The sequence below is a fragment of the Diabrotica virgifera genome, chromosome 7 (assembly GCF_917563875.1).
Source record: "Diabrotica virgifera virgifera chromosome 7, PGI_DIABVI_V3a".
In the NCBI taxonomy this organism is placed as follows: domain Eukaryota; kingdom Metazoa; phylum Arthropoda; class Insecta; order Coleoptera; family Chrysomelidae; genus Diabrotica; species Diabrotica virgifera.
The window spans coordinates 19,848,992-19,861,506 of NC_065449.1; the positions used below are offsets into that span (position 1 = coordinate 19,848,992).

Here is a 12,515-nt window from a genome sequence, read left to right on the forward strand (position 1 = left end):
CCAGAACAACGGGACAGTATTTACGTTTAGAATATTGTAATGCATGCATTTATTCCGATGTGAACGGTGTGGGCTTATATTGTCGGGAGATAAATACAGGGTGTTTCATTAATAATTGTCCATATAGTAACTGGAGAAACTTTAGCACAAAATACGAAGATTTAACCTAAAACACTTAAATAAAATATGGTTCATTACTGAGTTACAGGGTGTTTTATCTAAAAATTTAAAAACTATTTTTGTTCAATATTTTAAAACTATTCAAGGTATCCTTTTCATACTTGGTATAAAGTGCGACTACTATACACCCTACTAAATTATGATAAACAAACGTTTCTAGCTACTACCAGAGACGTACGACAGGGGATAGTGAATGGTTGACCCTTCTCAAATTCTACGCCACTGGTAGAATTACTATTTTAGTACCATTTTTAAATTCTCCAATATTTTCTACGTAAATAATATACTCTTCATTGGTAACGATAAAGTCATTAGTTTTCGAGATATTTGAAGTTAAATAGGAAACGGCACAGTTATTTTGATTAATTTATGATATGATTAATATGATTAAAATTTAAAAATTATTTGTACCCAGTACTTTAAAACTATTTGGAGTGTCTTTATCATACTTGGTAGAAAGTGTAGTTACTGTACACCCTACTAAATTAAGATAAATAAACGTTTCTAGCTACTACCAGAGGCGTACAACAGGGGATAGTGGCTGGTTGACCCTTCCCAAATTCTACGCCACTGACGAAATTGCTATTTTAGTGTAAATTTTTGATTTTTCCATACTCTTTATGTAAATAATATACTCTTCGTTTGTAACAATAAAATGATTAATTTTCGAGATATTTGAAACTAAAAATGAAGCGACACAATACATTAATCAAAATAACCGTGTCGTTTCATTTTTAACTTCAAATATCTCGAAAACTAATGACTTTATCGTTAAGAATGGAGAGTATATTATTTTCATAGAAAGTATTGGAGAATCCAAAAATTGAACTAGAATAGCAATTCCGTCAGTGGCGTAGAATTCGGAAAGGGTCAACCATTCACTTTCCCCCGTCGTACGCCTCTGGTAATAGACAGAAACGTTTGTTTAACATAATTTAATAGTTGGCACAGTACCTATACTTCCTGCCAAATACGAAAAGGATACGTCGAATAGTTTTGAAATTCTGAGCAAAAATATTTTTTAAATTTTTAGATAAAACACCCTGTAACTCAGTAAGGAACCACAGTTTATTTAAGTGTTTTAGGTTAAATCTTCGTATTTTGTGCTAAGGTTTCTCCAGTTACTACAGTGGTTTCCAACCTGTGGGGCGCGCCCCCCTAGGGGGCGCGAGTCTGTTGCAAGGGGGGCATGCAGCTGTAACAATTGTTTATTACAAGGAGGAAATTGTAACAAAATATCTGAAAATTAATTTAAAAATGGGATAACTACTATTAAAAAGCAAATTTTATTATTTTTTATGTATATCTTTACATTATATTGTATATTATTCTGTAGTGCATCAAATAAATTTTAATATAATTTGAGTATTTATGAAATTAGATTCAAAAATTAGGGGGGCGCAACAATCTTTTGTTTTTTTTAAGGGGGTACAAAAAGGTTGGAAACCACTGAGTTACTATATGGACAATTATTAATGAAACACCCTGTATATATAGGGTGAGGCAGATAAAGGGCCTATTAGAAATATTTCGAGAACTAAAGGTAACTGAATTATGAAAATTGGAATAATGGGGTTTTGAAGACTGATCTATTTAATGAAAATATTTTCATCTACTTGGTACTTCCGGTTATACCGGAAGTTGCTTATAACTTCGTTTTTTTTAAATGGAACACACTGTATATTTTGACATTTTTGGATTCTCCTCGATTTCTTCTTTCTTAAAATATAATGTTTTGTAACATTATACAGGGTAGGTTAAAAGATAATTATGTTTTCTTATTAATTTCGTAGCAACATTCACACCCTGTAGGATTGTAGTAGTTTGACATAGTAAACTCTATTTATGTTCAAATGATTTTCAATATAGTCTATTATTGTTAGCAATTATTAGTATGTATAGCTAAATTTTTAATTTTAGTATACAGGGTGGGTCTAAACTCGGAATGAGTATTTTCTGAGTTTTCTTAAATAGAACACCCTATATTTTAGTATTGTAATGAAATGATATTTCATGGTACTTTTTTATTTCTTAAGCATTCCCTATACCTAACTCATTTAATTTGTGCTTAATTGTTAATCGCACCAACAATCTTAACTTCGATGGTATTTTGACAGTTCAACCATTATTGGCAATTTTAAGTATCAGTCTAGATTAATATGTATTTATTTCCAAAAAATTATTTGTGATTGAATATTTTCACGGCCAACCTAATACAATTTCACATATTTTGTGTTGCAATTAATGTTTTGATTGAATCAACAATAACTCACAAATTAAAGCAGTTAGGTATAGGTAGTGCTTAAGTAATTAAAATGTACCATAAAACAACATTTCATTACAATACTAAAATACAGGGTGTTCCATTTAAGAAAACTCAGAAAATACTCATTCCGTGTTTCGACCAACCCTGTACACTAAAACGAAAAATTTAGCTATACTAATAATTGTTAACAATAGAAGACTATATTAAAAATCATTTGAAGATAAATAGAGTTTATTATGTCAAACTACTACAAGCCTACAGGGTGTGAATGTTGCTACGAAATTAATAAGAAAACGTAATTATCTTTTAACCTACCCTGTATAATATTACAAAACCTTATATTTAAAGAAAGAAGAAATCGAGGAGAATAAAAAAATGTAAAAATATACAGGGTGTCCCATTAAAAAAAACGAAGTTACAATCAACTTCCGGTATAACCGGAAGTAGCAAAGAGACCAAAATATTTTCATTAAATAGCTCACACCTCAAAACCCCTGTATAACAATTTTCATGATTTTCTTACCTTTAGTTCTAGAGATATTTCTAATAGGCCCTTTATCTGCCTCACCCTGTATAAATTATAATTTTTAGTGTAAATAGTAAAATAAAATAAATGTAAATAAATTTAAATAAAAACTAAATAAACTGCGTTAAAAAGCATTACAATACTTACCGGCAACATCGCATTGAATAAATGAGTAATGAGACTTGCGCCATTTTTAACAGCACTTTCGCCTTGAGCCAAATTTGCCATGGAATGTCCTACAAAAGATGTCTTTATGTTTATTTCAGGAAGGCGATTTGTGTTTTCGTTTAAAAATCGGACCATTCCCAAAAGAAAATTAGTTAAATATGAAAATTCTGGTATTAGAACATACCAGATGAATGATCCAAAGCACATAAAAAGGGAAATACCAAGAAATGAGAAAACTACAAGCAGCTAAACCAAAGTCAAATTTCAAAATTAATTAGCAATTGATTTTAGACAGTTTTGGGAAAAAAATGTATCTACATAATTAGTAATTCTAAGATATTAAATAAATAATAAAGAAATAAACTACCTAATGATACAATTTTATTGTCCATTTTCAATTTCTTTATGATGGCATCTGATCTACTAAATTCTGGAGCCAGAGTAATGATGGTAATGTTTTCATATCCTTCACCATATGTTTCTTTAACTTGTTTCAAAGACTAAAAATAAAATACATGCATTGTTTAACAAACAATCTGATCAGGGCTCTAAATTATAAATTAATTAAAATAGAAAGTAGGAAGGTCTCAGATACAGAATACATTATTAAAAATAATATACACTAATTTAAATCTAAAACCTTCCTTATTAGAACCATTCTTTGTTAGCATCCTGAATCTCTGCCTTCTACCATTTACAAGGAATAGAGACGACGAAAAATATAGAAAACGGAAAGGATTCCACAATATGCAATCACATTACGCAATATCGAAATAAAACATAAATTGAAATCAATGTCGACTCGATTCAAGTTCTCTGTTAACCCAGATATGACAATATCAAAAGGCACCTCTAGGAAAATATTCCAATATGCGGTTCAGAGGACCTGTATGAAACGAGTCTTTGTACTCTAATACAGAGTATGGCATTAGTAAAAATATCCCCCGATAGCGCTATTTCGTTTCATACAGGTTCTCTGAACCGCATATTGGAATATTTTCCTAGCGGTGCCTTTTGATATTGTCATATCTGGGTTAACAGAGAACTTGAATTGAGTCGACATTCATGTCACTTATTCCCCGTTAGAGGGCGTTCTAACCATACTACGGTATAAATAGTTTTAATTTGTACCGAGAACTACGGACGTTTTGGTGTAAATTTGACTTCTTGCATAGCCTACTTGATAACAAGTAGACCTAGAAATAGCGCTATCGGGGGGTGGCAGGAGACAGATTTAAATCAAAACGAAACCGTATATTTTCTATTTTTACTAATGTCATACTCTGTATTAGAGTACAGACTCGTTTCATACAGGTTCTCTGAACCGCATATTGGAATATTTTCCTAGCGGTGCCTTTTCATATTGTCATATCTGGGTTAACAAAGAACTTGAATCGAGTCAACATCCATTTCACTTATTCCCCGTTAGAGGGCGTTCTAAGCATACTACGGTATAAACAGTTTTATTTTGTACCGAGAACTACGGAAGTTTTGGTGTAAATTTGTCTTTTGCATAGCCTCCTTGAAAACAGGTAGACCTAGAAATAGCGCTATCGGGGGGTGGCAGGAGACAGATTTAAATCAAAACGAAACCGTATATTTTCTATTTTTACTAATGTCATACTCTGTATTAGAGTACAAAGACTCGTTTCATACAGGTTCTCTGAACCGCATATTGGAATATTTTCCTAGCGGTGCCTTTTGATATTGTCATATCTGGGTTAACAGAGAACTTGAATCGAGTCGACATTCATTTTACTTATTCCCCGTTAGAGGGCGTTCTAACCATACTACGGTATAAATAGTTTTATTTTGTACCGAGAACTACGGACGTTTTGTTGTAAATCTGTCTTTTTGCATAGCCTCCTTGATAACAGGTAGACCTAGAAATAGCGCTATCGGGGGATGGCAGGAGACAGATTTAAATCAAAACAAAATCGTATATTTTCAATTTTTTTAAACATAAATTGCCTTTAATTCACTTTATAAATTAATTGCTTTGCAATACACCCATCCAGATGCAGAGATTCAATTACATGAAGTCCAAGTTGAAAAAGTTCACAAAATTAGATATTTGGGAACCATCATAATGGACCAACTATATCCAGACATAAAAATAAAACACAGAAGAGTAATGTGAATGACTAAAACTACTTTTTTGAAAATAAAGGCAGTTCTTTGCAATAATCATCTCAGTTTAAAACTAAGGCAAAGAATGGTTAAGTGCTATATTTGGTCTGTACTTTTGTATGGTGCAATAGTGTGTACAAAAAAAGTATCAAACATAAAAAAAAACTGAAGCATTGGAAATGTGGATTCATAGATGGATGCTTTTATATATAAATAACTTTGATTTTTGGTTATTCCAGATCAAATTCATATATCCAAGGAAAGAATCAGGATTCATAAAAAATATATACAAATAGACCTCTAAAATAAACAACAAAAGTTAGCTCACCCCTTTATGTGGCAATATGTATTTTTCAGGATGCGCTCCTTTCTTTTCTTTGTTCATAAAGGGTCCTTCGGCATGTATGCCTAAAACAGCAGCACCATCTTTGCCTCCTTTGGTTTTCGGTATCTTTGTCAAAATATCATGGTAAACATATGCAGGCGATGTTACCACTGTTGGACAGTAACCAGTGACACCATGTTGCAACAACTTTTTTGATACAACTTTCACAGCTTCTTCTGTATGCCCATGATATGAAAAATCGTAACCAAATCCACCTAAGTGATCAAAGGGGTTAAAATATGTTTGACAAATTTAACTTTTATTGAGGATAATTTATTAGTTGGCAGTTTAGAAGTTGGAAATTGGGCGGTTGGAGAAGATGAGATAGATGAAAGGCAGCCTACAAACAAGGAGGTGGTGACAGAAATACAAGAAATGAATAATAATAATAATAACATAAGTCCTGAGAAAATAATATATGCATAGAAATGATCAAGTTGGTGGAAATCAACTGCAGAGAAGAATATAGCAACTAATAGTGCAAGTATGGGGAAATGACATAATGCCAACTGATTGGTATGAGGCCCGGGTATGCCAACTGTATACAAAAGAAGACAAACTGAAGTGTGACAACTATAGAGGTATAGTTTTACTTTACTAGATACTGTATACAACATATTGGCAAGAATATTCAGAAATAGACTAAATTGCTATGCGGAAAGAATCCTACATGAGTATCAGGCCGGCTTTAGAAAGGACAGATCTACTATAGACCAAATCCTCTCCTTAAAGAAGGTGTAGACAACTTGTTATGAAGGTAAAGTTCCTCTGCATGTTTTGTTTGTGAATTTTAGGCAAGCATATGATCGAGTCAATAGAGTCAAAATGTATAAAGCAATGGAACATTTGGGTATAACAAAAAAAAATGATCAGCCTACTAAAAATGACACTAAATAACTCTACCTGTGAAACTGCTTGGCACAGTCACATTCCAGATCAATTTACTGTTGCAAAAGGGTTGAGACAGGGAGATCCTTTATACACTACATTATTCAACTTAGTGTTAGAAACTGTAATCAGAAAATGCAGCATGAAGGTGAAAGAAACAATTATGAAAAATGAGCACCAGTGCATAGCATTTCTTGATGATCTAATGATCCTAGCAAGAACCACAAATGAATTAAGAAGAAGAGTTTTGAAGAAAATTATTGAAGAAGCATACAAATTCGGATTGGAGCTAAATGAAGACAAAACCAAATATATAATAATGGGAGGGACAAAAGAAAAATACTTGAGAGTGAGGTCTGTAAGTAGTAAACTCTAATTTTGAAAGGGTGGACAATTTTGAATGCATGGGTGTATAGAGCAGGACGGATCTGTGAAAAACGTCTATTTTTGGATGTGCGAGGTGGCATTCGGATTTTTGCAGATAAAGTTAGGTGACAACTTCAACAATAATAATGGATTTATGCTCCTACTCAAATATGCCCGGAACATTAATAAAAAAATTAAAATATTTAAAAATTTCGAAAAACATCGATTTTTTTTCTACTTTCTTTGCGTATAACTTTAAAAGAATTCATTTTGGAACAAAGTCGTAGGGAAATAAAATAAGTATAATTAAATTTTGTATAATAAACGACTGGGTAAAAATGTCTTAAATTATTACCCTTTCTGCAAAATAGCAATAAATACAAAATAAGGGGGCAAAATAAGCCTGTTTTCAACCACTTTGGTTGCACATAGAACTTTCGTAATTCGTTTAGAAAATTATTACAACATACTTAAATCGTTCACCAAATTTCATTAAAATCGACCTGATAGATTTTGCAGAATAATTTTGTAATCTAAATTTTTTTAAAAAAATTAAAATTATTTAAAATTTTTCTGAAGAAAAAGTAGACCATTTAGAAGTTTGCTAATTTTTTACATATAAAGAGGTTCTCTAGCTATCTAATACACTTTACAGAATTAAAATCGGATTATTTAAGCGGCCTCAGCACTGTTTTAAGGTTATAAACAATTTTTTGGCTTATAAACAAATACAGTGAGGACGTTTGAGTTGGCATAAATTCATTTTCTCGAGAATAGGCGTCTCTGGAGGTAAATCCCGAAACAGGTCGATTTTTATTTTTAAATTCTAATTTTTTGGTATATTATATATATATATATATATATATATATATATATATATATATATATATATATATATATGTCTTCATATCAAGGCGAGATCCGTTTGTATCATAAGCTATACAAGATGAGATCCGTTTTGCAAGGCGAGATCCGATTTTGGATCTCACCTTGTATTCACGTGTATATAGTGACATCTCGATGTAACAATGGTTAGGGTGCAAGGAAATCGATTTTTGTCTGGGCCTCATTTTGCACCCCTTTTGGTGAATTTTATATTGCAGTGGTTCCACTAAATCCGCTGTAGATGGCAGCGCGCGCGATCCGTTGTGTATATGGTAAATATATATTTTGCAGACAACCCGAGATCCGGTAAATTTGGAAACATCGCAAATGAATTTCACGGTCAGCTCTCTCACTCGGCTTATGTCTAGCTTGAATAAGAATGTTTACATTATTTAAGGGCTCTGTCCAGAAAGGCGATTGTCAAATATCTCTAGAACTAGACGGCATATCGAAAAAACTTTGGAATGCTTTTTGAATGGTTTTTCAAAATCTATATACTTATGCAATAGCAGGGTTCTTATTCTGCCTGCGAAAGCGGTGGGTGTAGCAACTTTGAATTTTCAACTGAAACACTTTATTTTTAATTAAATAGTTGAAATTTAGAATTAAAAATACACAACTTTTGTTTGAATCGATAATAGCTTCTTTAATCCAGTCGGAAGAGCTTCACAATCGTCGTTTTGATGACATTTTTAGGGTTTAGGGGTACCTCAGGTAGTTAGCTTAAAACGTAAGAAATAAATTTGAATAGTTAATGTTTATTGATAAACAAAGCTCCAATTCTATTTTACTTCAACTCATTTTAAGGCTATTTCAATAAACTCATCGGTTCTTTTTTCAGTTTTTTGGTAAAACATTGTAACTTATAGACGAAAATTCTTAAAATCGGCTATTTTTCATTTAAATTGTCAATAAATAATTAAATTGAGAAAAAACTGGTCAGATTTACATAAATTTTGTTATTCCGTCGATATAGAAACTAAGACAATTGTTACGTAGTTACACTGAGTGTCATAAAAACCGTGTATTTTTACTCATTTCTTTGAGCTATTTCACGTAATATCGAGATATAAGTTGTATTTTTTACATAAGTTATATTTTAACGTTAAACTGACTTAATTTATAGTTTTATAAGCAACAATTAAGTATAGCGAAATTTATAAAACCTTGTTTAAATTGTTTTTTCATGCTCTATAATGCGGTTATCTTAAATTTTGTTTTGAATGTTTTTCTTCTTACTGGTAGACAAAAAATGGCAAAATGTGCATTTTTGACATCAAATTGTTGATAACCAACATAGTTACTAATCAAAATATTAAAAAAACTAACCGTCGGTATAACAGGTTGCCTGGAAACCAGATGCAGAACAGTACCATAAATGTTTTAGACTTTTTAGCACTTTCTTTAAGTGAAATTTAAAATCATTTACCACCCATGTACACTCATTACGGAATCTGTTACAAGAATTTCAGCGATTTCAGCCATTTTTTCAAAATTTATTTGGATTTTCTCTAGTAATCCTTCCAAAAGACAATACATAAATGGTGAATACCTTTTACACCAACTTCAAGGAGGGTAATTTATACAGGTACATACCTGGAATTATTACATGGACCGTTCACTCTTGTTAGAGTATAATTCGCTCAAATATGAGCTCTTTTAATCCATTTCACGCGGTAAATTAGTCCGCTTTTCCTTTAGGTCTTAGTTCATAGGTTGTGATGTTTTTTTGCCCTCTCTACTATCTTCTTCCACTCTCTCCGGTCCTGAATCTTTTCTCTCCAGTTTGCAATTTCCATCTTTGATATATCGTCTAGCAGTTGATCTTCCCATCTAATTTTTGGTCTTCCTCTTGGTCTATTTTTTACTGGTTTCCAGTTCATTATCTTCCTGATCAGTTCTTCTACCCCTCTTCTTTGTGTGTGCCCAAACCATCTGAGGCTTTGTGCTTTAATGAATTTTACTATATCTTCTCCTTTATTTATATTTATTATTTCATGGTTCATCAGCTTTCAATATTCCCCTGTTTCTGTCTTTACTGGGCCATGTATCCTTATAATTTTTCTCTCAATTATTTTTAACTTTTCTTCGTCTTTTTTCGTAAGGCACATTACTTCTGCTCCATAGGCTATCACTGATCTGATTGCTGCTGTGTATATTTTTGATTTTGTTTTTTTTTGCTCAGGTTTTTGTCCTTGAGTAGTTAGTGATATTTCCAATATACTCTATTACCTGCTTTAATTCTGTCGTTTATCTCTATACTCCTTCCGTTTTTGCCGTCCACCATCACCCCCAGGTATTTGAAGCAATCTACTCTCTGGAATGTATTTTCACCTATCTTTATTTCTGCTATTCTGTTTACATTGTCTCGTGTGCTTATAAGATATTTTGTTTTATTCTGATTGATTATTAGTCCTCTCGTCTTTGCTTCTCTTTCCAGGGTTAAAAGTGCCTCTTCTAGTCTTTTTTTATCTCGTGCTACCAGTCCCAGTTCATCTGCATATCCTATGATCTGTGTTGAGCTTTGAATAATTGTCTTTTTCAGCACTGTGTCCCTAATAACTCCTTCTAGAGCGATATTAAATAGTGTCGTTTGTCGTTGACAGACTGTCTCCTTGTCTTACTTCAAGTTCTATTTTGATGTCATTTGTATCGCCCTCATTTGTTTTAACTTTTGCTGTTGAGTCTTTTATTGTCATTCTAGTTAGTCTTATTAATTTTGCCGGTATCTCCATTTTTTTCATTTCTTTTAATAATTGTTGTCTGTATATGCTGTTGAAGGCCTGTTGGAAGTCGATGAATAGTATGTGTAATTCTATGTCATGTTCATAGCTTTTTTCAATTGTTTGTGTCAGTACGTGTATTGCATCTATTGTTGATCTTCCTTTGATCTATTGTTCTAAAACCCTGTTGATATGGTCCTATAATTTTTTCTGTGTATTGATTTAGTCGGTTTCTTATAATTGTGGTCAATATCTTATACGTTGTATTTAGTAGCATAATTGGTCTGTAGTTGCAGCACTTAGTTGGATCTCCTTTCTTAAAGATTGGTGCGATGTGTCCGTTTTTCCATTCTATGGGCATGTTTTCGTCCTTCCAAATTGTAACCATTAACTTGTGCATTCGCTTCGTGAGCTCCTCTCCGCCGTTGATGATCAGTTCGTTGTTGATTTCATCTGGCCCTTGCGTTTTGTTTACTTTTAGTTGTTTTAATACCTCCATGAATTCCTAATAAGTTGGTGCGACTTCCTCTTCATCTCTGTTATCTCTTATATCCTCATCCTCTGAATATGCCTTAATGTCGTTTTTGTATAGGTCCGTGAAATGTTTTTCCCAATCTTTTTTGTTTATTTTTGTGACAGATTTTTTGGTACTGTGTTGTTGTTTTATCTATTCGAACAATTTCTTGTTGTCTTTATTATTCGTTTCTAATTCTTGCATTTGTTCAGAGATCCATGTGTTCTTCTTTCTTCTATAGAGTTTCAATGCTTCTTGTTTTTCTTTTCTATATTGGTCCAGTTGTTCCTGTTCGGCACTTTGTAGCAATTTGTTTCTTGCGAGGTGCTTCAGTTGACTTTTTTGGTGACATTCCTCATCAAACCATTCTTTCGATTCTTTGTTTTTTTGGAATCCTATTGTTTGTTCTGCTGTCTCTATTATGCTGTTCTTTATGTTTTTCCAGTCTCCTTCTACTTCTATGTGCTCGTACTGACCCAATTTTTGTTCCAGTTTTTCTGTTTATTGTTACTTTGTTTCTTGCGTTTTCAGATTGGCTATATTCCATTTCCTCCTTTTTCCTTCCTTATGATTATTTGCTTTGATTATTTTCATCTTAAGTTTTGCTATCAACAATATGTGGTCAGTGCCTCTATTTGCCCCTCTATATGACCTTACGTCTTGTACTATTTGTGTCCATTTTCGAAATTAGAGTATGATTTATTTGGTTTCCATCCATTCTTCCTGGTATCATCCATGTTATTTTGATTTCTTTTTTATGTTTATGCCCAGTACTAACTATATATGTATTTGTTGCTGCTGCTAGGTTGCAGATTTCTCCTCCATTATCATTCGTAGTTTCATGAATGGTTTCTTTGCCAGCTACATTACGATTATAGTCCTCCTTTCCGATCTTTGCATTGAAATCACCCAATATTATTCCTCGTAATATTTTCACAGGTTTCTTCCAGGATGTCTTAGAATTCTGTTTTATCTTCTTGGTTTGCTTCTTCGGTGGGTGCATAGCAATTGACTATCGAGATGTGGGCTTGTTTATTTTCTTATGAAGATATCCTTTCATTAACTGCTTTGAATTGTATCAGTTTTTTCCTCATTTTTTTGTTCACCATAAATGCCGTACCATTCGTTTCCTGTTTGTTTTCTCCCGAATAATACATGCTAAAGTTTTTGTTCTCAATTTTTCCTTCTTTCTTCCATCGTATTTCCTGTACGGCTAGGATTTCTAGTTGGTATTTTTTCATTTCAAGAGCTATTTCTTGCATCTTACCTGCTGCCAGCATGGTTCTAATATGCCAAGAGCCCATTCTAATGGGTTTTGTTCTTTTCTTCTTATTGAGATTCTTTCTTTATTTTGTGTGCGTTATTTTGTTTTCGTTAACCGTTTGCATTTCCGAGTCTTTTTTTGCCATGTCAATATCATATTTCAGCCGCTGTTCTTAGTTTATTAGTTTTTTGAATTTTCTATCAGCTGTTCTTTCTCTTCG

General features: G+C 32.6%; 2 protein-coding genes across 2 annotated transcripts in view; both read right to left on the reverse strand.

Annotated features, from left to right (window-relative positions):
• The window catches only part of LOC114327693 (brain tumor protein), a 396,953-nt gene that overhangs the window by 275,219 nt on the left and 109,219 nt on the right, over window positions 1-12,515 (reverse strand). The gene's annotated exons all lie outside the window — the stretch shown is intronic.
• LOC114327705 (N-acetylglucosamine-6-phosphate deacetylase) overlaps window positions 1-12,515 on the reverse strand; it is a 39,974-nt gene that overhangs the window by 12,977 nt on the left and 14,482 nt on the right. Inside the window, exons 2-4 of the mRNA XM_028276404.2 lie at window positions 5,599-5,870; window positions 3,508-3,640; window positions 3,120-3,208 (exon numbers count right to left, since the gene is read on the reverse strand). Of these exons, the coding sequence (XP_028132205.2) occupies window positions 3,120-3,208; window positions 3,508-3,640; window positions 5,599-5,870 (494 nt within the window). The remainder of the gene's footprint in view (window positions 1-3,119; window positions 3,209-3,507; window positions 3,641-5,598; window positions 5,871-12,515) is intronic.